The 26,283-nt window shown below is 42.7% G+C and overlaps 1 protein-coding gene across 2 annotated transcripts in view; it reads left to right on the top strand.

Moving 5' to 3' along the window:
- The window catches only part of sorl1 (sortilin-related receptor, L(DLR class) A repeats containing), a 92,660-nt gene that overhangs the window by 29,647 nt on the left and 36,730 nt on the right, over positions 1-26,283 (top strand). For both annotated transcript variants that reach the window (XM_085370282.1, XM_085370283.1), the window contains exons 3-10: positions 848-982; positions 1,926-2,087; positions 2,982-3,049; positions 9,631-9,811; positions 21,290-21,391; positions 22,391-22,560; positions 23,973-24,165; positions 25,421-25,538. In XM_085370282.1, coding sequence (XP_085226408.1) covers positions 848-982; positions 1,926-2,087; positions 2,982-3,049; positions 9,631-9,811; positions 21,290-21,391; positions 22,391-22,560; positions 23,973-24,165; positions 25,421-25,538 — 1,129 coding nt within the window. The remainder of the gene's footprint in view (positions 1-847; positions 983-1,925; positions 2,088-2,981; positions 3,050-9,630; positions 9,812-21,289; positions 21,392-22,390; positions 22,561-23,972; positions 24,166-25,420; positions 25,539-26,283) is intronic.

The raw sequence follows: 26,283 nt of genomic DNA on the forward strand, positions 1-26,283 counted from the left end.
AGAATTTAGACAGATTTTAACTCTCAGTGATGCTGCAGTGTTCGTTTGTTACTTTGGGACCTGAAGTTGACGGAGTTTTGGACCCAGATTACTCCACGAGGCTCCTGACTACGGCAGCCATAATGCTCCGACAATCTATCAAGCGGTGCGGCTTCGTAGCTTAGCAAAGTCGTACTAAAACATTTTTGACAGATTTTTGAGCGGCGTGTAGCACATAAAATCTGTTTGAGGTCATTAAGCACAACCAGAATTCATACATAAGGCACGTTGTCATTTTTTGAGAAAATTAAAGGATTTTAAGTGCGCGTTATAGTGTGTAAAATACGTTATACAGAAGAAAAGAAAATATCGCGATATATATCGTTACTGCATATGCTTCAAATTATACCGTGATATGAATTTTAGGCCATATCACCCAGCCATAGTCTAAACAGAGCGCGCTGTGTGTGACGTCTGCTTTTGTGCATGTGGGCCGCTTTGAGGGTTCACACTAGAGCGCGTCACATTTTATTTGTAGTGTGAAGAAGCAGACAAAAAAATCGGATTTGATCAAAAAATCAGAATTGAGCATTAAGACCTGCAGACCTTTCAGATTAGCTTGACTCCACCAGTGTATGAATGTGAGAGTGAATGAATAGTGGAATTGTAAAAAGTGCTTTGGGTTCCTTGAAAAGCGCTATATAAATGCAATCCATCATCATTATTATTATTATTATTATTATTAGTGTTTTTAAAATGGCAGAATTTGCAGTTTGCCGAGTGAATTTTTTGATAAAAAAAATATAATCCAGGCCTTTTCTCAGGGACCGCCGGGTGCAGGCATTCATACCTCCCTTGTTGTCTTCAGGTCTACGTGTCCTATGACCACGGCACCACTTTCATACCCGTCTCACACAAGTTCAAGTTTTCGGGGGCTAAGATGAAGGACGGCAGCAAGCAGGTCATCTCGCAGTTCTACCACAGCCCTGCAGACAACAGGAGGGTGAGTCTGGTCCCACTGACCCGTATTTACACGAGAGACAAGTGGAAAGTTTCCTGTATGTATTCTACACAGCACACATTGTGATGTCAGCTGTATACTGTCAGGTATGAAATCAAGCTTTTGGTTGCATTATGGGAAATTTAAGATCCAATGGTGGAATTGTGGAAACTAATCCAGCTTCTCCTCCTGCACATATCTCAGTGTCTGTGGATTTGTCACTGGTCGTCTTTTGGTGGAGCTGAACTGTTCTGTCAAGTAGAGCTGAAAAACTCAGCAAATATCCAAATATCGGAACAGAAAAAGTACAATTTTAAGAAAAATGTGAGCTCATACAGCAACACATTCCCAAAAGAAGTTGGGAAAGAGGCAACAAAAAGCTGGAAAAGTAACTGTTACTAAAAGGAAACAGCTGCAGTAACATGGTGAAACTAATTAAGTTAACTGTCAGCAGATCGGTAACATCAGGTCTAAAAAGAGCGTATCAAAGAGGCAGACTTCAGGCAGCACTGCATTAACTGTCAGGAAGTAACTGGGACGCATCCTGCATCATGCAACGACGAATCCTTGTGTGAACGTGGTGGGACCATCAGGAGTGTTATCAGTGTTCAGTTTAAAATCAGTGGCTGTGGAACTGGTAGCTTCCACATCTGGAAAGGCTCCATCAGCTGATTCATTTGAGTCCTCTGCTCTTCATGATTTTATGTTGCAAACTCGTTTTCTTCACTGATACTTTTTTAAGGATTAAACCTTGGCGCCCGATGGTGAAGTAAACACGGGCTTAAGCTTGTCAGTCATTGCATTTTGTTTCCCAACGTTTCTGCGGAGCTGAGTTTGTGCAAAGTCAGCCTGATAGACCTTAAACTTTGTTTCCCCTCAAAGAAAACTTTTCTAGGATTTGTCAGATTTATTATTTAATGCTTCTGTTTGTTGTCTGCCTCCTCAGTACCTGTTTGTGGACTCTACCAACAACTACCTTTGGAACGCCTTTGACTTCTGTAGGAACGTCCAGGGCTTCTCCCTCCCCTTCAAACCCACCGACCTGCTGCTCCACAGCAGACGAGCCAACCTGGTGCTCGGCTACGACGGCTCCCATCCCAACAAACAGGTAAAGCGATGCTCTGACTTTACAGTGCTGTGTGTTTAAAAGAATGACGCACTTTGTTTAGTATGAAGCCTCAGCGACACCTTTTACTGAGTGGTGCTTGTAGATATGATGAAGCATTTGTAGTGTGAGTTTGACTCCCTGTTACAGCCGAAATTTGACCTGATAAAATGACTGTAGCTTTGCATTCAAATGACTTCAGCTTCATCTTGATCCAGTCATGTGCATGTGTAGGAAAACATTTCATGAAGCCTTTCTGCACTGAATATTCACACAATGTGGACTTGATGGATTTTATTATTCCTTATGTGAATACTTGCAGTTATTGATAGTATTCTACATATTTTGATACAAACAGAAGGACGATGTCTTCCTTACAAATGTCTAACAGCTCTGTGGAAACGTGTAAAAAAAGTGTGTGCCAGGTAAATAAGCTGGGACGTATTTGGACACTCAGTTAGGCTGCTGCTGCCAGAGTAACCACAGTTTATGAGTATTTTATGAGAACAGTCGGTGAATGCTTTGGTGTTTCCAAAGCATTCACCGACTGTTCCTCTGAATTTTTAAAATCCTAAAACGAAGGCTGAAATCGTGACTGTTTCTTGCACGTGTGCTTGATATGAAGTACTCGTCGCTTGTTCGATTCAGAAATTCACATGCAGGATATTCTAACCGGGACAGGAAGTGATGTCCTTGCATCATAGCTCTCCTGAGTTCAAACATAACAGTGGCAAACGTCTCTCCGGTGTTCTCCTTTACATGTGTGCTGGAGCCAAAACGAAGGAATGAGCTTGACCTACATTTTTACAGTGCACCACCCCCCTCTTCTCCTCCTCCTCCTCCCCCTTCCTCCTCCTGCTCTCTCCTTACACCCTCTCTCCTCTCCTGCCTTTCTAGCTGTGGAAATCGGACGACTTTGGGGAGACGTGGGTGTTGATCCAAGAGCACGTGAAGACCTACTTTTGGTAAGGAGGCTGAAGCAGTACAACAGGCATCAGAGGGTGTATCTATCCTGTCACCAACACAATGCTGAGGAAATATAACCTTCCAGAAAACTCCTATTAAATCTGCATGTCCTCGGCCTTCAGGCGTTAGCTACAAGCACATAAATAGATAAATTATTCTACAAGTTATTGCTGCGCTGTCTGATATTTCTAGTCAACAACTCTGATACACAGATGAGTTCATCCTTACTCGATAGCACGTCGACATTACCACAATAACACAGAGAATTAATGAAAATGTGTTTTTCTTCTTTATCTGACACAAAGTAGCTCTGCTTTATTCCAGTGTCAGGACAGTCAGTTAACATTTAGTCCGTTTAATGAAAGTAGACACCTTCATTAAAAAATAAATTGCTTAATTTTGTCATTTCTGTTGTTGGATTATCCAAAAGAATAATCCAACGGTGTTTGGTGTTTCTATACATAAGAGGTCAGAGCCCACACTCACAGCTGACGCCGTTAAATGTTGAAAGAAGAGTCGAGCTGTATTAGGAATGATACAACTCAGAGTTGTGGCTGCATTTATGATCACAGGTCTGTGGTTATTCAGTGATTGGTTTGACAAAATCTAAAGTAATTAAATATAAATAGCATGACTGCAGGCTTCAACAGTGAACAGCCTGCTGTAAAAGTTAAAGTTAAGATAAAGTTAAGACTGTTAATTAGATGTGTTGAGCTTTGGATGAGATGGAACCTGACCCAGATTATCTTGGATCGTCATGGAAACCCAGTCTTATTTGATTAATATGAAAATACAACCAACAAATTGTAGGCAGTTTAATGATTGTCTGCACAGTGTTTCCTGTGATTTTATACAATACAGCTTATCTCAACTCTAACATTTGTTGGCTACTGGCTGGATTTGATAAAAGATCAATAATGCAAAGAAGAAGTAACAGTTTAAGCTGTAAGGCTGATCATGAATCCAGTGAGCATAGTGAGGCCCAGTCTGGAACATCTGGGCTTATGGTGTCTCCATTCAGCTGTGAGTGCTGTGTAAACTTGTCTTGACCAATAAAGGAAGCCTCACTAACACCACTGTGTAAAGCAGACCTTTGTCACAGCCCCTTGTCCCCACACCAGGCATCCTCACTTTCTTCCACATGAAGATGACTAGAACTCCTCAATGAATGATTCTCATTTAACTGTTTCCCGACATGACTGTGAGGTTTTCTGGGTTCAGGATGGACTCTTATCATGCTGGAATTATACATTTTGATTGCAAGAATGCACATTTTTCTGGTAAGCAGTTGTTGCACGTTTTCAAGCTTGTGTTTGTGTAGCTGTTGATAGTTGTCAAACCTGAACATTAGTGCACCTTGGAAAAATGTGTAGTCATTGCTGTCCTGTTATTAAGTGCATGACTCAACACTTTTGGCTTGTACTGTGCGCTTCGGTTGGGATAATTTCACAGTGTCATGTAAGTGGCTGAGAGACGGCAGCCTCCCCTGTTGTGTTTGTAGTATTTTAATCGAGGCTGTGAAACAACATGAGACAACACTTTACTCTGGCTATGTTGGTGCAGGTTCTCTGCAGCCAGGAGCCTTTAGATGTTTATTGAGCAGAGTAACATGTTGTCACCAAGGCAGAAAACCGAGTGACAGGATGGACGCTGAATGGACTCTACCTGGATTACATCAGGTTTGCCAGGATAACTGCTACTTATGGAAACTTGATACAGTATTTAGTGCTTTCATTATTTTAGTGTAAACATGGAAGGTTTGAAAGGTAAAATAGTTCCTGGTAAAATACTCAGTGCTTCTGCGCCCAGCATCATCAGTGAGCAACAGCAGCCATGAAAGAAAGGCAGAGTTCACTGATCGCTAAAGTCAACAAATGACCAACTCAAACTAAAACATGGCTTCAGGTAGCATTTTGCTCGCCATCTCTCACATTAACTTTAACCAAGCTAGTGTTAGCCTGCTAGCTGTTAACTTGGGTATCAAGTAAATAATGTTGTTTAAAAGTTTTAACCTTTCGATGTTTGTTTGTTGTTGTTTTTCTGGCTACTGTTAGCTAATGCTAGCATGTCTGCTAATACATAAGAATGCAAGCCATCTAATGGAGCAAAATCCACAGTTAGCAAATTCATCTGACTCCTGATGCTTATCTGGTAGCTTAGCTGACTGTTTTCAAATGATTTCCTCCGCTAATATAGCTTAGTTGCTAATGTTGTTACTAGCAAAATTGTGTGTTGCTGTGGGTTTGTTTTGTTTGTTAAACAAAATAAAGATTACATCTGCACCCCCACGCAACGTCTACAGCTGGGTTTCTCCCATCCTTTGGTAGGAGAGGATGTTGATGTTTAGGGGTGGTGGACGTCTGACCTAATGCGTTTATCACCCTGCCATATGGAGGGTGGTAAACTCGAAGGTGCTGAATCTGATTACCTTTCTTTGGTATGTGTACCTGTGAATCACTTCCTGCACAGATGCCCTTTTAGTGGAAATGCTGAATGGCTAGCTTACCAAATTAATTCCCCAGCTAAAGAGATTTATGACTCTGTTGAACCTATAGAATCGTAGTCATCATAAATAGTCATCATAAATGTTGTATTGGCATTAAGCTAATGTGCATAACTAAGACTTTCTTTCCATACTAATAGCAGCCAGCTTCTTCCACATGTATCTGGGATCTTCACTGTTTGCTTTTAGAACTGACGTTGGACGAGAGGTGAAGGATCTTGACGAAACTTTAAACAGTCCCGCTGTTATATTTCCAGTTTCCTTAGACTACCATGACCTGGATGACTGAGAATCTACACAGACACATCTGACATTGGTTGCTTAGTTATGTGCGAGTCAGCTTTGTTGTCATTACCATCATCAGGATTGTGGTATAAATCAGTCACTAACCAAGAGCTGCATGCAAGAGTGAGTAACAGGATGCTGACTGCAGATCATTACAGGGCTGCAGGTGTCATTAACAGTGATTTAGGCAGTGCTCCTTTAGTTCTTTTTTATAAAGCTCAACATGCAACGCTGCAGTGAAACCTGGTTTCAAGCTCTGTTGGACTGATTTATATTATAGAATAAACAGAGCACTAATGTTTGCCTTCTCCAAAGAGAATTATACCTGCCGTGTGCCAAAATATGTAATCAATATCCTCCCTTAACTACATTTCACGGTGATTGGTAAAAGCTGAATTATAGCTTTGGTGCAGAAGTATCCTTTCCTTTGCAGCCCTTGTACTATGCTACTGCCAGCAGTCATGATGGAATGAGTCATTATGTACTCCTTATCTGTTCCAAATGCTTCAGCACGCTTAGATTTTTGCTGTAAGTTAGAATCAGAAACAACTGGAGTCCTGTGGGGTTGAGGGACCAGTGGAAGCATTTCTGGACAATGCAGGCAGACCTGTTGATCTGTGATGCTTCCCCTCCACTCTGAGTGGATGCTAGACTGACGCTCTTTTAGGCAGGTTGCCCTCACCGTTTATCTATGTGGGGAAAAAACCTTTTTGCTCTGTGAATGAATTTCTGTCAGCAGCAGCTCAACTGTTTGCTGGTTATTGGTAAGAAGAAGCTATATGGTTTGATGGCTAGTCAATAAAAGCAGTTGAACTGGTGACTTTTAATATCAGTAGAAGTATGAATAGTTAAAGCATTTGAAGCTTCTGTTGGACCATAACAGGGAGTGTCAGTTAGTAAGGAAGAGCAACAGGAGTCCAGGAGGCGTGGCCTGGCCAACCTTAGCAGAGCTGCACAGTAGCTGTGGGGAGAGTTATGGTGTAAACCAACACATCCGACTCTCTGTCTCTCTTCCACACCATGTCTTTTATCCTGTCTTCCTTCTCTCACCCCAACCAATCACAGCAGATGGCCCCGCCCCTCCCTGAGCCTGGTTCTGCCGGAGGTTTCTTCCTGTTAAAAGGGAGTTTTTCCTTCCCACTGTCGCCAAAGTGCTTGCTCATAGGGGGTCATATGATTGTTGGGCTTTCTCTGTTGTATTATTGTAGCGTCTACCTTACAATATAAAGCACCTTGAGGCGACTGTTGCTGTGTTTGGCACTGTATAAATAAAGTTGAATTGAATCTGTCACGTGCTGCATGGACTGAAAACAAGCCAACTTCCTTCCATGGGCCCTGATGCTGAATCCTTTTATATCTTCTACTTCCCGTTGACCGAGGGCTCTCCCTCCGTCATCTTAGTTTGAGCTGAACTAAACTGTGAGAGATTTTGGATTTTTAAGGAGAAGCAGCAGTGTGCTTGATTCATAACACAATACAAAACTTAAAGGTAATGGTTTTATCTGGGTCATCTTTTTTATCATTGACAGCCAAAATGATCTGGTCCCTGGATTTCTAGATGTATTTAACTACTGATGCCTTTAAATGTCAGCAAATAAGATTTGAAAATGCTGCTAAAGGTACAAACCGGCCAGAAGAAACTGCAAATTATCTGAGGACCAAAGCAACACAAATAAGGATTGATCTTACGCTCGCCCCTGGTGCTCCATCCAATTTGGGTTTAATCCTGTTTGTTGTGGCTTTAGAAGAGGCTGCTGCTTTTGTGCTGCACATCAGTCTGAAGGCTCTGTAAGCCAAAGCGATCTGAGCCTGACTATCAGTCTACTGCTGGGTGTGTTCAGAACCACCCAAACCAGTGGGACCCCCCACAATCTCGCATAACTGGTAATCCTGTGATCGCACGGCTAGAAGACGGACTGAGAGGCAAAATCCATTTTGTACAATAAGAAGTACAATCTCTTCTGCCATATGGATTACAACGAATGATACAAATCCCACATAAAAGGAGTATCAACTCTATATATAGGGAAACCAAGGATCTGTGGGAGAAAGGGGGGCGTTGAATAGATATCACATAGAAGCGTTGCAGCTCTGAACATTTTCAGGCTGACAGTAGTGCAGATTATAGCTGACCCCTAAAGTACCTTTGCTACGTGGGTCACAGGCTCAACCAGGTGAGCGGCATCCACAGTCTCTAGTGGGATGGTCTTTAACCTGCCCTCCCCCTCTGTTATGACGGTTTGTGCTGATAAATAGTGCAACTAAAGGTCGGGTGCATTTCCCGCTGGCGCAAGTTTTATCAGGGGAGCCACCTGACCTGCGATGTGTGTTTTCTGCAGTGTAATTGCATCTAGTGTGCCATGTGCGAGAAAGGCCAATGCCAGACTCCATGAACTGTCTGAAGTTCTCAAGGTAAAATTACAGCAAATTTTACTGCAAGAACAAAACCAAAAAGTATATCCTGTGAAACAAAACCAACAAGGAACCAGACCAGCTGAAATGTTCACCACTATGTGGACTGTTACTCGCTCAGGAATCCGACCGGTGCGAGACTGAAGAACAAGCCACGGTGACCTATGAGCCCAGATTATGTTGAAGCATTTTTAATGGCTTCAAATCAAATGAAGCTTTGATTGACGTGGAATTTCTTTTACGGTTAACTTGTAAAGCCTGACAGTCTGGTTGACTACATGTCCTGATTCATTGTTTTTGAGAGTTGAGCAATATCGCCAACGGAGGTTACGTGGTGGGTCCGTGTCCATAATGCTGGGATATCCAGTGTGCACAATCATACTTTGGCTTTCTAATGTTACTGGGAGAATTGGGCCTGCAGTGCTACATGTCTGGTCTGAGAAAAGATTTGTTATTAAAGAAACCTGTGCTGTTGGTGGCCGTGTCTCAGATAAAGTGGCCTTGTCATTCCGAATGCTCGGTTTGAATGCCGTACGGACCTGACACAAAGAGAGAAACTACCAAAACAGGGTAAGAATGGTGTTTAGGAAGTGTTTAGAAAGGGCACAGATTAATTCCAAGGAAGGCGCAGAGACAGACTACGAATAGCTCTCCACGCACTCTCAGGCCAGACAGTGTCCATCGGTTGAACAGGGACCTTTGAATGAAAGCCACAGAGGCAGAGCTGAGCGAGACACTGCTCTCTCTGTTTAGTTCTCGAGACTCTGGCAGGAAACGCGCTGATTTGGAAGGCAGACGATAAGATGCAGTGAACCTCCTTCATTCATTCGGGCTCTGTGTGCCACGAGCTGGAACAGAAACGGCCGTAAATAGTTCGACCGCGCAGTTTTTCAAGGTTGGCGCACAGATGGAGATTTTCAGTTTGAACTTCCTGAGAGCCTGAGAGTGTTTTGTGTTGACATTTATTATCCTGAAAACGGGATTATTAAATGAAAAACTGACAAGGAATCATTTGTCTGTGTGAAGCCTGTGAGACCACAGGGTGAAAGCGGAGTTTAGTTCTTGCTTTTCTGATTGACATCTCTGAAGAGTGATGTTGTCCTGAACGTGAGTTTGTTTCAGATTCAGAAACAGCTGTAACTGTAATTCTGTCATCGATAAATGATTCAGTGTGAGGCTTCAGAACAGGCCCTGCCTAACCTTTGGTTGATGTCCATCTGTTAAGGCCTATTTACAATTATAAATAGATATATTTAAGTATGAAAAGTGTTTGTGTTATTCTCATGTTCTCCATTCCCCGCCTATCCTCACCTTTTTTCTCAATATCTCCCTCTGATACATCTTTGTCTCTCACCTTCTGCTCTTGTCTCCTAAACCCAGGGGTGTGGAACCCTACGACCCCCCAACCACAGTCCTCGTCCAGAGAAACGAGCCCCAGGGTGTATCCACTATACTCAGCAGCACTGACTTCTTCCAGAGTGAACAGAACCGCAGACTGATCCTGGAGCAGGTGGACAGCTTCCAGCTCCGAGACAAGTACATGTTTGCCACCACCACACGGGTAAGGAGACCATTGTGTTCCAGTGATTGGTAACTGGTTTGTTAGTGGACAGAGAAGCGATAGCAGTTTGATATTTAAAATAACAATAAAAACCAGATGAAAGTATAGCTCAGCAAACGTCATCATATAATCCAGGTAACTGTCCTCCATTTGTAAGCTAGCCTTACTGCTACTAATGGATCCTATACTCGTTTGGTTTGGCAGGAAACGTGCTCCACAGAAGGTCTGGCTAACTGACCACATTCTGATTTGCATTTGTCGTATTCATAGCAAATGTATAAGACAGAACAGAATCTCCAGGTTCTGAGACCAGAACTATAACTCTACAATGAAACAAGTTCAGAAAACCCAACGTGTCCAAATTAATATAACAAAAGGAACGGCAGTGAAACCATGACCAAACGTAATAATGGGGTGGCTTGCCCTTTAGAAGCATAGACCTGCCTGTACCAGGTCAGTTGTGCCTGAATCTTTACGTACAAATGAGTTGGTCAGGGCTGACACATGAGCAAACACGGCGTTTTCCAGGGCACATAAAAGGTTTTGAATCTGTGCATACAGATTGCCACCGTGTCCCTCCTTGGGCTCACCGTGGGGACAATATGTTAGAGCGGCAGCAGGCGGGAGCTCTGTGATCCTCAGGTATTGCTGCCAACCTTTTAAGATGGTACAGCTAAAAACAGCCATACTGTTTCCTGCCACCACCTTATCCTTTCTCAGTCAGGTCTGGGCACAGCACAACTTTAAAAGAGTTGGCTGGTGTACGTCTTTCAGGCTGGACAGAGCCAGGCTAGCTGCTCCACCTGTTTCCAGGCTTCATGCTGTTTAGAAAACAGTTGATCATTTGCTGTAGTGTTCCACCAAGGAGTCATTTTACAATACAGAAGCTTCTGGTTCTAGCTTAAGCTTGAGACCTTCCCCGAGGATTCTGGGTGTTTTTAACAGCCTGAAGTGTGATTTTGTCATTTATGCACCACTGCCCTGCTTCCTGACAGGTACCCAGACACAGACTCCTTATAAGAAAAAGAATTATTGATGCTTCAGGTTTTATTTTGATAGCAACACCATTAAAGAGGAAGCAAGCTAAGGTTAGCCTGTTAGCTGCTGTGCTAGGTAGCTAGTGGCTTGATTGGGTTAGCAGGAAAGCTAACCTTACCTTAAACCAGTGGTTCCCAAACTTTTTTTGCTAGGCCCCCCTTTGTTTCACAAGGAAAATGTTCGCACCCCCCCCACCACGCAAACACATCCTCCAACCACACACGCCCATATTTTGCTCCATTGCAGTTTATTTCACACCTTAAACTTATTGTAAACAATTAAGCAGATAAAAGTAACCTGCAATAAATTACAGGTAGTAATAGAATAAACTACTAACTCTTTTACGCTACGTCCGCACCTACACGGGTATTTTTGAACACGCAGCTGTTTCGTCCACGTAAACGGCGTTTCGAATCATCGAAAACTGAGATTTTTTTAAAACTCCTTTTTTGCGTTTACGTGTGGACGAGGAATACAGAGTTCGTTACGCAACGTCAAAGGTATGTGCCTTTATTCACGTCACGCTGTGGCCACGTTATTGTTTACATAAGATGAATTGCAGAATGATAGAGACGAAATGCTGTTAATCTGACTGTCTGCAGGTTTTACACACAGTTACTGTCCCTCCATTTACAAAGGCAGAGGCGTCACAGTGTCATTATTTTACCTGTAGTTTTTTTCCCTGTGTAATAATATTCAAAATTGCATCAATACATTTTTCAAAAAATGCCTCTCTGTGCAAAATGGGTTTAAAAACATAAACAGCTGTGAGATCCTGTTTGTCCGTGATTTGAACCGGGGAACAAATCGTGGCAGGATCAGCCTGATGTTATTTGTATCCCGCTGTAACTTTACTGTATAAAGAGCAAACATCTCCAAAATGTCAGGAGTAGTGAGTCATTACAAAAAGTGTTTGTGAACTAAAAATCAAGAATGTGGGATCCTGTTTGTCCGTGGTTTAAACAGCCCAGCGCGGCTCCCGACAGGGAAAACCAATCCTGCAGGGAGACCTACTTCCGCACCTGCGCAGGTGGAGCCAAAGGGCAGATTTGCTTCACCATATTTTCTAGTCTTTGGCTCAGAATGAAGTTGGTTTGGAAAGGCGCCCCGTGCTAGCAGTGTCCAAGCGTTTTGTTTTTTCCCCCCCTTTTCATCCTGTGCCCCCCCCCCCCCCCCCCCCCCGCCATGGCTCTGGCTGGTTACAGGTCAGAGGTCAAGTTTTCTGAAAACTTATGAATGCAATAAATTTAGAACAAGGTGATGCAGGATTTTGAAATTCATACCATAAGTAGATCTACATCAGTATTTTTTCTTTACTCTAATCAAGAATAAGACAGGTCCCATGTTATAAGCTGGCTAGTATGATGTAGAGTATGTCAGTAACTGTACAGCACAGAGTATATACAACAATGTTGCCTCATTACTACTGCACACAGAGGGCTGTCGGTCTCTTTAATAACGATGCTTTAAACAAGTTAGGCAGAGAACCGATACTTACGGTGATCGGTTAATTATCAAGCCTTTTAGCATAGGTGAGTCACTCCCCTAAATCACACAGTGAGTCTGTTTGACTCCCTTCTTCTCACGTGTCATACTGAGCCACCTCATTTTGAAGAGGCCGGATACCAACTCGGCTTGGGCGTGAAACGATTTCCTAACTCAGTCGCTGGGTGGCTTGGTCCCATCCTGGCTCACACCGGACAAAAAAATGACGTACCCTGGAGAGATCCCTGTTCATTACAGGGCTAACACAGAGACAGTCCACTATAGTCACAGTTACCCTGTGGACAGTACGGTTTATACTCGTACGCACGTCTGTGGACTGTGGGAGGAAGCCAGAGTACCTGCAGAACATGCAAACGAAGAGAGAACCCAGAACCTTGTGGTAGTTTTAGTGAGAAGCTTCTGAGTGAAATAACACTGCTACTACTACTGATAATGATAATAAATAATTAAAAGTTTGCAGTCTCCTGAGAGATACATGAATGACATATCTCTAATTTAAAGACCTTCATCCCACATTGACAGCACATAGTATGCACATCTGCCTTTGTGGTAGTGATGACATAAATGCTAAGATCTTGTTACCCTTTGTCTACATTTTGGATCATTTGTATTGATTAAAGCACGTCTCTGTACTTGTCTGAGCGTAGATGAAAGAAAAGGAGGAAATGATGCCTCAGTGTGTGCAGGAAATGTGCACCAGTCATTTAACACTGTAAGAACCACAGACTACACTAATCACTCATCTATAAATATCCAATAACAACTAACATCTAAATCTATCTATGCAAGCTACACTAGGCAGATGTGCATCAGCTGCAGGTAGCTGCTGCAGTACTTGTTCAGCACCTGCATACAGTTGTTGCAGCATAATGAGCACTAAGCAGCCAGTTTCCCAGCTCAGCATAACGACACGCTGTCGATCAATATTTGGCTGTGGGTGCATGTGAAGCGCAGTATGTTTGTCATTGTTCACTCCAGTGTTGGTGTAGTGGAAGCCTTGGTGACAGATAGCAGAGCAGATGGTGAACATGATCTGGAGTTTCGCAGCCTGCCTCTAACAGACTGGCTTTGTCCCGAGTCGTCTTCGTGGGCTGACGGCAGCCTGTAGCTGCAGTGTTCAGATAACTGTTGATTGTCAAAGGAGGTCGGCATGAAGGATTTCAGATGGTTCATCACACTGAGCTCATAGCTGCACCCCAGAGTTACACTGCTGCTGTAATTCGGTGCCGACATGTTTTAAGTGTTCTGATGTGTAATCTCACTTCTGCGTGCTCATTGTCAGTCGATGCAGCGGTGAGCATGAATCGGTCTTGTGGGCAGCTGTCCGCAGGTTTCTGCTATTAAAATTAATGATTGGTTGAGAATGAAACGATCTTAGCGACGCAGTCTGTCGGTGTCTTGTGTTATTACAGATGCAGCTGATGCAGATTATAGGTGATCAAAGACAGCAGCGTGGAGTCCCTTTATTAATTCCCCGTGGCCAACACGGTCAAAACTAATGATGCCAACAGACTTAATAAACTGATCCGTAAGGCCAGCAATGTTGTGGGGATGGAGCTGGACTCCCTCAAGGTGGTGTCGGAGAGGCGGATGCTGTCCAAGATAAAGACAATGTTGGATAACACCTCCCACCCACTCCATGACATGTTGGTCAGTCACAGGAGCTCGTTCAGTGAGAGACTGAGATTACCGAAAAGCACCACTGAACGACACAGGAAATCATTCCTGCCTGTGGCTCCCTGTACAACGCATCCACTTAACACACTGTTTGCTGCTACAGCTACACATGTTTCTTTTCCAACTATTTATTTATAAGTGACTTATGTATGTATGTATGTATATATATGTATATATTGTACTATTCTTAGTTAGCGTATTGTCTGTCTTGTCTTAATGTTGGTTTAAAATGGAGCACTGTAACAAAAAATAATTTCCCCCAGGGATCAATAAAGTATTCTGATTCTGATTCTGATTTATTCCTAATTACTGATGTGGTCCAATTAGGGCCAGGGGTTAACCTCAAACACTGTTGTGGTTTATTTACTGTTCTGAATGGGAAACAGGAGTTTGGGGAAAAGCCACGCACGTGATTTTCTTCACAAAAATTGCCCCAATTACTCTTTTTAACCTAAACTACTAAATAAAACTTGTGGCTGCCACTGAAAAAGATCTGCACCACTGCTGATTTTTAAAAAGAAGTTAGTGCTTTAAACACTTTACAGACGCTGTGTCACTCGTTTTCACTTTTGATCTTATGCAGATCGCACAGACGCAGGGTTTCGAGGATGAACTCTGACGCACGATGTGAAACATCTTTGCATGTAACCAACAAATCAGACGAGGAAGTCAGGGTTGCAGATGGCTGTGTTGTCTGAAGCATTAGTGGTCACACAGCAAGTCAACAAGTGACAACAACAGATGCCTCATTTGAACTAGTTTTAACAGCGTCTCCCCATCTGACAAAAGAAATTATATTAAATCTAAAAAATGTTTCAGATCGGAGAACAAAGTTTTCTCAAATGAGTCTGTGACCCGACTCTGATCCATGTGGGATTTGCTGACATGGAAAAGATAAGAAAGCCTTTGAGGACAACAGGCCAAAATAGTTGGAGTGCTAGTAGGGCGTGTTTGCTGAAGTATGATGTTCATGATGTTCTCGACCACGTGCCTGATATCCTTCCTGATAAGCTCAGGTGTGTTTGACAGTTCAGAGGTGTGACGACAGTGAGTCACGATCATGAGTTAGGCACAGTGGTTAGCGCTGTTGCTTCACAGTCCAAAGACGTGCAGCGAGTGGGCTAAGATCAGGTGGTGATAATAAATTGTCCACAGGTGTGAGTGTGAATAGTCGTCCGTGTTAGCCCTGGGACAGACTGGCGACTGGTCATGGTAATAATTAATAAACTATTTGCTTTTGTTGGAAAAATCTTTGAAACAACTCTACAACCCAGCTGTTTTATGGAATTAAAGCAGTGTTTGTTCCTTCTAACCAGATATCACACACCAACTCTCAGCAGCACAGTGGGCTGTGTTGTTGTGATTGAACTGTCTGTGACCTCCCTCCTCTCCAAGCTCTGTATCTGACATCTGACCTCCAGAGCTGATGGGACCTGTCAGATAGACTAGCACTGGTCTGAGTACAGCCACTACCCCGGGGGATAATGTGGATGGAGGAGATACAGAGTAATCCATCACAAAGCATCAGCTCTATTCGCCCTCGCTGCTAGCATCTGAAATCTTCCGCCTATAAAAAGGGCTGCCCTTTGGGTCTCGTCTCAGTTACTTTCTCTCCTTGTCTCTCTTTTTCTGGGACTAATAGGATTAAATTAATTGAATATCACAAGTGCTTTGGGCAGTACCAAGCTGCTTTAGCTAACTGAAGAAGCAGAAATGGAGGGTTTTATTTAACAATGGGGATCCTGAGCAAAAGAGCGCTAATCAGACCTTAGAGCCCTCAGCCTTTGCTCCCATTGAGCAGAGCCATGGAAGATAACTGCTTTAGCAGATGTAACTGCAGTACCGATAAGGCCCGCGGTTATCTGGTCACCATAGTGCTACTCGTTCAGTTCACAGGTTCTGTTCAAAGACTGGAACGAAAGAGAGAGGAAACAGGAAGAGGAGCCTGGTGGAGGAATGATGCCAGTCTGCTCGTGGTAGCTGGGACTGTTGAAATCTTCAGCTCATATTCAGTGTAATCGCTACAGGAACTTCACAGAAGAGATGAGCTGCTGTTCAGATCTGTGTTTCAGTCTTAAATGTTACCTCTGAATATACTGGCATTACTCATGTTTAGTGTCTGCACATTAGTCCGTACCCTTCATCTCCATACGTCGTATCAGTTTATTTTATTTGGCTTTCAGTTTGACAGTGTGGAGAGCCGTCAAGCGAAAGCCAGCTAATCAAATCTGTTATGCTTTTCTTTTCACTCTCTGTCGTGTGCAGTTGTTACAGTGGCTGACACGGAGTGATTGAGATCAGTGTATATTTACAAATGACCCCAACGAACCAAAAGCTCAGACTGCTCTGTTTCAGGCTGGTCTGTCTACCCTTGTCTCTGTATGATGGCACAGAGTAGATATTGGTCTCCTCAGGTACGTATCTCAGGCTGTGAGCACACAAGCCCCGCCCACCTGTTCAAAAATACTGTACGGGGGAGGGGGAGCCAATCAGGAGGAAGTTAGCTTGAAGGGAAGTAGCTAAAGCAGCTTGTTCCAAACGTTTTACATGGGCGGCTACACCAAGGCGACATAAATACGGATTAATCCAGTCGTGCGTCATATGAAGTTACAGTAAACAAAGAGCTGGATTTCCTTGTTGCTGGACAGCAGCCTGCAGTCAGCTGTTATAGTTGTCAACAAGTGTCACGCAGAGCAATCCCAGCCTGTTGTTCTTTGAGTCTCTCCTCCAGATTTCATGGTCTTCTGGCAGAGACCTTAGTCTTCATCATCCCAGTTGGTTTCAGGTCAGGACTTTGTGCAGACCAGTCAACAGCTCCCATTTTGATCTTCTGTTGGTAGTTTTTTACCAGGATGTTTTGGATTGTTGCCACATTGAAAGACAAAGCAGCCACTCAGGCCCAGTTGTCCATAAGGTTTTCTTTCCAAATCTGCACACATGCTCCTTTCCTGGTGATTCTTTCCACCTTGACAAGATTCCTAGTTCCAGATCCACTGAAGCACCACACTGTAATACTCCCACCACCGTGTGGGGAGGGTCTTCTTTGGGTTATACACCTCTCCCTTCTTTCTCCAAAAATAAGCAGTAAAAAAACTCTAGTGTAGTCACCTAACCAAGCAATGTGCTTCCAGTGTCCATGATCTTTCTCCAGCTTGTCCTTAGCATACTTCAGCCTGGCTTGAAAGTGTCTCTGCTGCAGAAGTGGAGTTTTTCTCCATCTGTAACCATCAGTCTGTGTCTCTGTGATTGTTTTCTTTGAGACTATAATTTCCTGCCTTGGCTAAGTCAGTCATCAGGGTCTTTCAACACATTTCACCAGAAATTTGAATTCTTTCACTTCCTTGTTTTATATACTGAGCGGCTTGCTTTGAGTTTGTTGATGACGCGTCTCGTCCAGTTCTTGCTTTGTGAGCATCATCATTTCTTTTGTTTTTGGCAGGTTGTACCAAAGGACAGCTCAAGTTTTAATATCGTGTAAACTGGGAAAAAACATCAGTTTTATCTTTATTATCCAAGCGTAGAGCATTACATAGCACATAACTGCACAGGGGCTAATAATATTGTTTTTATTCTTTCTGGCATAATTCTGTTATTTTGTCCACATTACGATTTCTAAAGAAACCTGGTAACCCTTCATGCTATGTTAAAAATCCCTTGCTGTGTTAAAAAAAGCACTGGTTTTTGATTTCACAGGGGATAAACAGTATTGTCCAGCTGTACATAGATGATGTTGATATGAAATAAACACTAATTGTTGCACTTGTTGTTGTTGCTCAGATCTCTCTCATCTTTTTTAAAATGCTATACACACAGATGTTTTCATGCATTTGCATTAAAAAGGACGGAAACACTTAAAACCATCTCGATCAGAGAATTTGCAGATATAAAAGGAGAAACATGCTGGCGTTACACTGTGTAACTCTGTAACAGCAAAGCAGCAAAGTTTTTGGTCGCCTTCGTGCACAGCGTTCGGGAGAAACAAACAGAAGGCTTCCTGCCTCCGAGGATTTACTCGTGACATTTCCAGCTCGTTTCACAGCCAGTGCAGGTGCTTTCATTATAATCAAATGGCAGCCTTAAAACAACAACGAAAAACGCAACAGTGAACATGTGCTCTATCTCTCTGATCTAGTCTTTAACAAACGTCACCTTGTGGCTGTTTTCTCAAACAGGAAGTACGAGGACATGTTAGGGCTGCACTTGAGTGTTATTTTTAGAGAAGTTCATGAAAAAAACTGTGAGATTTAACATAAACACTGTAACTTAACTGAGACTCAGACACATGTTTTCAGCATCTGGGATTTCTTTAATACCAGAAGGTAGTTTCTGATGACGGGGAGATTCTGAGGGTATCGCTTCATCAAGGTCAGGCTCACATGACCTGAATATATATAGTGTCAGTAGATTGCTTTGCATCAACTTTGCCCATTTATTTATTTATAATAACATTGTCCGTGTAGACTGTCCTGGATCAAAGGATCCTGTCCTCTGCTACTTTATTTAACCTCTGTTAATATTTCACAACGATACCGTAACATTTCAAATGTAAAAGTGATCATAAGGTAAACGCACTGTGACCTCACAAACACCTACATCAGTGCAGTTTTGGATGGTATTTAGCTGACAGCATTTTAATGTTGGTTTTATAATTATTGACAGTTAATAAAGAATATAAAAGCAATTATATTCGGGCTAACACATTAATAGACAAGACTATTGGTCTGTTATTGTTAACAGCAGCTGATTAAAATGGATTTGAAGGCGGGTGAATATCTCACTAGCTAAAAAGTCGGGTAAAGCATGAGAACTGCTGAGTATCTGTACATGATGGATTGTTGGTTTTCTGAAGTTACAAAAATTGTTGGTCCCCCTTTGTTGACCCAACAAGCTCATAGCTGGGTAGCATACCCACTGTAGATGGACACAGTCGAGTCCTTGTGTTGTGTAGAGGACCCAGAATTGAGCCCTGTGGAACTCCGCCACCATCCTTAAAACACACCATTACACATGTGGCACAAGGATAGAATTCTTGTGAGTTTTTGGCTTTTTTTGGATAACATTTTAGTCTTCCTGTATGTCACAGTTGATTCTTCTGGTAGACTGTGTTCCATTTCACACTGTCCTAGTGTCTGCCATCCGACATCCGAGTTGATCTCAGGTCCAAGAATCTCTCGTTTCAGGGATCTGAGAGACCAGGAACAGTGTGTAATGCAAAGCTTGCTGACAGCTGCTGTTGGAGGGGAATATGTGGTTGCAGTGGAAAAATATATAGTTACATGTGAAAATACGTTCTACAGTCCAATTTTCCTCTTGACTCACAAAGTAACCTGACATTAAAACTGTGATTACACGGAGTGTGAAGAAGGAAACTAATTCATTTCCAAACCCACAATTGAAACAAAAATCTAAGTTTTGATGGACTGGAATCATTTATTTACATATTATTATTATTATAATTGATAGATGCACACATTTTTGTTGTTCTAGCTGCAGACAAAGCCAGGCTTCCTGCTACTTGTATCTTCATGCTGAGCTAAATTGAGTATTTAGCTCTTACATTAGAAAATGTTATATTGTAAGCTTATATTTTATGATTCTCATGTCATTTCCAGCTTATGAACATTAAGCTAGGCTGCAGTTATCTGTCATTTGGTAACATGGTGTGATGAGTCATTCAGTGTTTATTGCCCCCAAAAACATGTCAGAGGTTCTCCTCCCGTTCCTGTTGGTACAAATCTAGGATTGACTCTTTTCGTGTAGCATGACGTGGATTCTGACAGTCCAGACAAAATGAATATTGGATGTGCAGCTCTGCTCTTTAAATTCCATCCTGACTTCTTTGTTCAGTCTTTATTGCTTTCTAAAGCTGAGCTCCTGCTCGCTCCTGCTCGCTCCTCTCTCCCACTATTCTTCTCTTCAACTCCAGAATCTTTTTTTCCCTCCCTCTCTTACTGCAGTTACCTCATTTCACTATTCTTTTAAAACCTTCTTTCTCTAGAGGACGTTGCTCTTATAGCCGGGTGGTCCAGCCTAATCAGAAATAATATAACGAAGCTGCTTGGCTCTCCGCAAACTTGAACTGCATCCAACAGCAAACTGAATTTCCAGCCAGGAGAGCGGAGGGTGAGACGGGAAAGGTACAGAGTACATGAGCTGTGGAGACAATGAAATTAGGAGTACAGAGTGGAACGTTAATAGGCACAGAGGGCTGGGTTATTAACAGAAAGGAAAACATCTCTGAGCGTAGACTAGAGCAAACAGGAGATCATTCTGTTTGCTACCACAGGAAAAACAAAGCAGGATCTGTATTCCCTGGAAGAACAAAGATATCGTCAGGTATCAAGGGACAGTTGATTTGGTGAACATAGAACAGGAAACCTGAGATAGTCGGGAAAGGATGGCAGAAAAAGTGTCACTGTGAAGAAATGTATATTGTAGATTTTGAATAGGACATCTGCACTGACGTCCAGAAGCGTCCTGTCAGTGCTGTGTTTGGAGCAGCAGCCCATACTGGAGTCCTAATATTGTACAGATGTTAGTGGAGTCATTTACAGAAGGCCTGAGGTGCACATTACTAACACAGTGATATTATTTTGAAAAATATGAAATATGAGTGCAGCCAGTAGTTTTATGTGGGATGTAAAATATGCTGTTTGTCCGTCCATGAAGTTATTTTCTCCTTTCAGACGGACGAGAAATCGCTGAAAGAAAGATCCTGATTTCTCTGTGCGTCTCCTAAAAAAGGCCAAATCGATAACAAACCAACTGTGACAACAGGAGTCAGGACAATTACACTTCAATCCAGTGTGCGTGAGTGTGTGAGTGTGTTCACACACACACACACACGGTCATGACAGTGAAGATGTGCTCTTGGAGTCTGAGAGACTTTTTAATTCAGCTCGTTTTAATGATTTGTCTCTCAGCTGTTGAGCTCTGTACCGCGGGGGTGTCACAGCAGCAAAACATTATCAGGACAGTCCACATAGTCTCTTCTCCTAATTTCAGGTCATTTTCACGGCCTTGCCCACACACGGCACTAGTGCAAAATAAATAGTCCAGAGTTCCACGGGGTCTGAAGAGCCTCTTCGGTTCATCTCAGTCTTCCAAAAGCCGTCAAAGCTTTTTACATTTGTTCTGTTGGGATTTCATCATGAAGTTCTACGTTAGAATGAAGCCTGTGTGCCAACTCCAAGCTGTAGCTGCCGAGAAACTAAATCTGAGGAGAGGTTGAGTGATTTGTTTTGTATCTATGTCCAGAAACTGTTGGGAAGCCACGAACCATCATCTGTTCAGCTCTGGGTGTCCTACAACCGCCAGCCAATGAAAGCAGCCCAGTTTATGACCCGCCATCCAATCACAGTGAGTGTTTTTTCTTGTGTTCAGAAGTGCTTTACCCAACACATTTGTCCGTGAGAAAGCAAAGGTACAGTCCCGTCAGATGGTCTTAAATCAGTCTCGTAGTACAAAGCACACAGCGAATACTGAGGACTGCAGAAGCCAATGTGTCGTTTCCAAACGTGCAGTTCTTCAAATGGCCACTGGAGGCCGATGCCAAAAGTGAAACCTTAGACTGTCATGTTAAAATACCCAACCTTAGCCAAGAAGCTAACATGTTTACAGGTTGGTAGAAAAAACATTTAGTTCTCTTTAGCTAATTTCCCAATTTATAAGAAGTGTACAGGCTTTATCATTTTATAAACTCGCTCAAATATTTTGCTTTTTGTGCATAAATTTGTTTATGCTGTTACTGCTGATGGTGTCAGTTTGAACAAACATAAGGATATTCTTTATTTATTCATGAAATGTTTTATTGTCAGACCTTTGGTTAAATAACTGTACAGTATTGCTGCAGAGAGTACCTGAATAAGTATTGACTTTCACTCGGTGTGTGTTCACAGCTATAAACAGGGTTTGCTAAGAAAGCAGCTTCAGCTCTGTCATTTTAAACAGGATGTGTGATCTGCACTCCCGGTTGCAGCTACATTCATGCAGCCTTTGATGCTGATTCATGCATACATGCATATCTGATCCATCAGAGAGCCATGTGACCAGTTACTCAAAGGCCTCAGGCTGTAAGCACAAAACTTTGAAACTGACTCATTAAGGTGAAACTCCTGGAAATAAAGACGTCCAAGGTGTAATATAAGACTAAATGTGTGTTCTCAGCATATGTGTGAGGAGCACACACAGACAGCAACAGCAATAAAAACATTGAAACATAACAGCTGAACATTCGTTGTTCCCATTTCTAAAAAAACATTACATAACACGTTCCCATTTCAGAGCATCGAGTCTAATCGGACTTTTAAGCCGGTGAACTATAGATGACCCCCCCTCTCCCCCCCGACCCCCCCACAGGAGTACTACATAGCAGATGCATCTGAGGACCAAGTGTTCGTGTGTGTGAACCACTTGAACAACGTCACACACCTCTACATCTCAGACACACAGGGTCTCGCCTTCTCTCTGTCGCTGGAGAACGTGCTGTATTACAGTCCTGAGAGCTCTGGCAGCAACACACTCATCAGGTACTGCACACACACACACACACACACACACACACACACACACACACACACACACACACACACACACACACCTACCTGTTTGGATACAAAAGGGCAAACCTCTCGTTAACAGATTGTCAGGCTAACTAAAAACACATAATCCAGTTTCAATAAAAATCCTTTGGTGAGGGCACTGCAGTGGATTTGGAACATACTGAGATCTGTTCAGTCCCTGCTGGGTCCATATATGAACCATGTGTTGGGCACTGCACAAGTACAAAGAGTGTGTGGACAGCATGAGGGATAAACTTGCCATAGCCAGGTGTGCAGAATCATATCCAGACTGATGTAAGTAGACTCAAAGTTGTAACTGGGCCTCTACAAGGTGCTAATGTAATGGTCTGAATGGGTTTGCTCACCATTGTAGGTGCTTGGGTCCCACAGCCGAATGTGTCTGGAACACCTTCATCCAGCCTGCCTCCTTACAGGCGTCTGGACCGTCTCAGCTGGCTCTTTGCTTTTAATGCTTTAGTGATTTTTCCCCTTTTCCTTTAGATAAGTAAATGAGCAGATCACATGATGAACCAAATTGTACCAGCAGATAAAAATGACTGCAGTCTGTACCTGCAGGACAAATCGAGCACTATCTGCAGCCTTGCCAGTAATTGAGTTGTTCCCATAGAAACCACAGCAACTGACAGGAAGGCCTCTTGCTGTCTTTACAAATGCTTGGTAACAGTATAGGTTTTGCAAACACTTGAAAGCAGTACGTCCTTTTCTAATAGTGCATTCAACTGATAGCTGTAGTCATTGTTTGCCTTCTACATAATCACGAGGACGATCTGGTGTTAGTTTTGCAGAGGCAGTCCCAGTGTTGGCTTAGCTTCCTGCCAAAGCTGATTGTTTCTTTTTATCCAACAGCGTCTGCTGTTAACACTTCTCTGTCTTCTGTTTCTCATGACTCATTCTGAAACAAAGCATCAGACTGTGAGTTTCATGCTTCCTGTTTACCTCTCTGCTGTGTGTAAAAGTTGCCTCATGTTCTACGTTTGAACAACTTGATGATATTACTTTCTGTGCTTCTGTGGTTCTGACTGAAATCATCTTTAAAGGGTCCAAAGCGTGGTCCTGGGATTGGGTGTTAGGAGGACTGGTAGGCTAAAGTGTGCAAAAGTTACAGTTAGGAAAAACAAACTGACAGCAGTGTTCAGTGGACAGGGTGGGAGTGCAAACCAGAGCTCTATCATTGAAGTAAAATAATGAAAATATGATCACGTTGAATAAAAACACAATTCCTTCCTTCCTTTTAAATATTGTAAATAATTTGTATTGTTGTATTGTAGAAATAGATAATTACCTTGACATTAAATATTACAGAATCACCTCAGATGTTCCTCTCTGACCCTGCCACCATGTTCGCGTTTGCTGCGCAGGTATTTTGCCAATGAGCCGTTTGCAGACTTGCACCGTGTGGAGGGGCTGAGGGGCGTCTACATCGCCACGCTCATCAACGGCTCTGTGAGCGAGGACAACATGCGATCTGTCATCACGTTTGACAAAGGAGGGACGTGGGAGTTGCTTCAGTCGCCTGCTACCGACAGCCTGGGCGGAACCATAGACTGCCAGGTACGCCAAGTTTAACTTATTGCTTTCAGTTGTTTCTTTCCCACAGAAGCACGAAACATAAACTTCTATTACTTCATCAGATTTCCATTTGATGGATTGATTAGTTGCCACTAATAGTCCTACATTACTTTGTTGTCTGACTAACAGAACCAATAAGCTCAAATCTGCTGGAACTTTTTGTGTTCAAAATTTCTCCACTTTTCTCTCGCTCTCCAACACCACAGCTCCAAACCATGACAGAGCTGATGGCTGTAGACGTCCTCTGTATGTCTTGATAATGATTTGAACTAAAAATTTGACCTGATGCAACAAAATTATTTTTCTCAGTCCAATTCGTTTCCCAAGTTAGACAAAATCTCACATTTGTAAACCAAGAAAGCTGAAGCTGGACGTTGCATCTTCAGTGTTTTGTTACTCACCCAAGTGGCTTCTTCAGTCCAGAACTATCTGAAGCTAGTACATGAGAGCAAACTGCAGGAACAGCTTGAAGTCTCTGGGATCTCCTTACCTGAATGACTGAGCATCCAGTTACTGCTGCCTAAAATCAGCAAACACAAGTTTGTATCACATCTCATGTTAGCTGGTGAAACAGTTTGGTGGGTTAGCCAACTAAAATTTCCACTCACACTTGATTTCAGTATTGACACGTTTGCAAACAAGAAGATTAACCAGCTAGTTATCATATATTTTGCATGAATTTGCCGATTGTTAGTTCTTAATATTAGTTAATAAAGCAATTTGAAAAAGGCCAGTTAAGCTACCAGGTCAGCCCTGGGAGTTAGCTAACCCCTAAACACTTGCTTGGTGAGCTAAACTGGAATTTGTTCTCTCCCCAACCAATCACAGCAGATGGCCCCGCCCCTCCCTGAGCCTGGTTCTGCCGGAGGTTTCTTCCTGTTAAAAGGGAGTTTTTCCTTCCCACTGTCGCCAAAGTGCTGCTCATAGGGGGTCATATGATTGTTGGGTTTGTCTCTGTATCTATTATTGTAGGGTCTACTGTGCAATATAAAGCGCCTTGAGGTTACTGTTGTTGTGATTTGGCGCTGTATAAATAAAACTGAATTGAATCGTTCGTGTTAGCAGGCATACTAGTGTTAGCTAAGTTTAACCACGAGCAGGAATCTTAGGGTAAGATTCAATGACCCAATGTGAACTGCTGATGTCGCAGAAAAGCTCAAATCGGGTAGATATGAATCCTGTGAATTGAACAGCTAAGTGTCATCTAACTTTTCTCTCGTCTGCTTTTCCCTCGTAGCTCAGTAAAGGTTGCTCCCTTCACCTGGCTCAGCGCTGGAGCCAGTTGTTTAACATCCAGCTAAGAAGAATACCCATTTTATCCAAGGATTCTGCACCTGGACTTATTATGGCCACAGGTGGGATAACACGGAATAAAAGTTTTTCTTGGATTTCATCGATTCCTCATTATGAATAGATTTCTTTCCCCCAGCTCATTCGACCTTCCTGTGTAGGACGCAGACTACAAGCAGTGAAGTCAAACATTGACAGATTTTAATGGGTCCAACACTTTTGTCTCACACTCAGTTTACAGATGGTGAACTTAAACTTTCAAACTCAAGTCAAATTATAGTTGCACTACTAGAAACCTCTGGGGTTGTTGTGAACAGGGAAGAAATGTCCCAGAGCTTTGACGAAAGCCTAAGAGCTAGATGAGGAGAGTTTCAGTGCCATCTGTTGGAGGATGGCTTGTTGTACTTTTCAGTAACTTCCTCTTGGTTTATGATAACACTGATTCAAATATCCAGTGCAAGGCAAACAAGTCTGTGATGTTTGAGATGCCTCTGTCTCTCTTAGTATGTGGCCACTTCCTGTATTGCTGAAAACACAGGAAATAGGATTGCACCTTGTGAGATATGTGTTAGAAACTTGCTTCATGCATCATTGTTGAAACATCTGTCCTGCTTCTCATTACAGTTACACAGTTGCAATTTAAATCTCAAAGACATAAATAATGTGAAAACTGTTACCACATGTTCAATTCTCATGAATTCCTCAGAGCGAAGTGGAAACAGTGTCAGTGCTGCAGAGACATTATGGCTGCAGTTTGAGTTGTCTCTGCCTCGTCACAGCTGGTCGAGAGCACTGATTTGTTGATACTCT

This window comes from Diplotaxodon limnothrissa, linkage group LG14 (genome assembly GCF_057381915.1).
Source record: "Diplotaxodon limnothrissa isolate DT_005_m linkage group LG14, D_limnothrissa_male_GT1.1, whole genome shotgun sequence".
NCBI lineage: Eukaryota > Metazoa > Chordata > Actinopteri > Cichliformes > Cichlidae > Diplotaxodon > Diplotaxodon limnothrissa.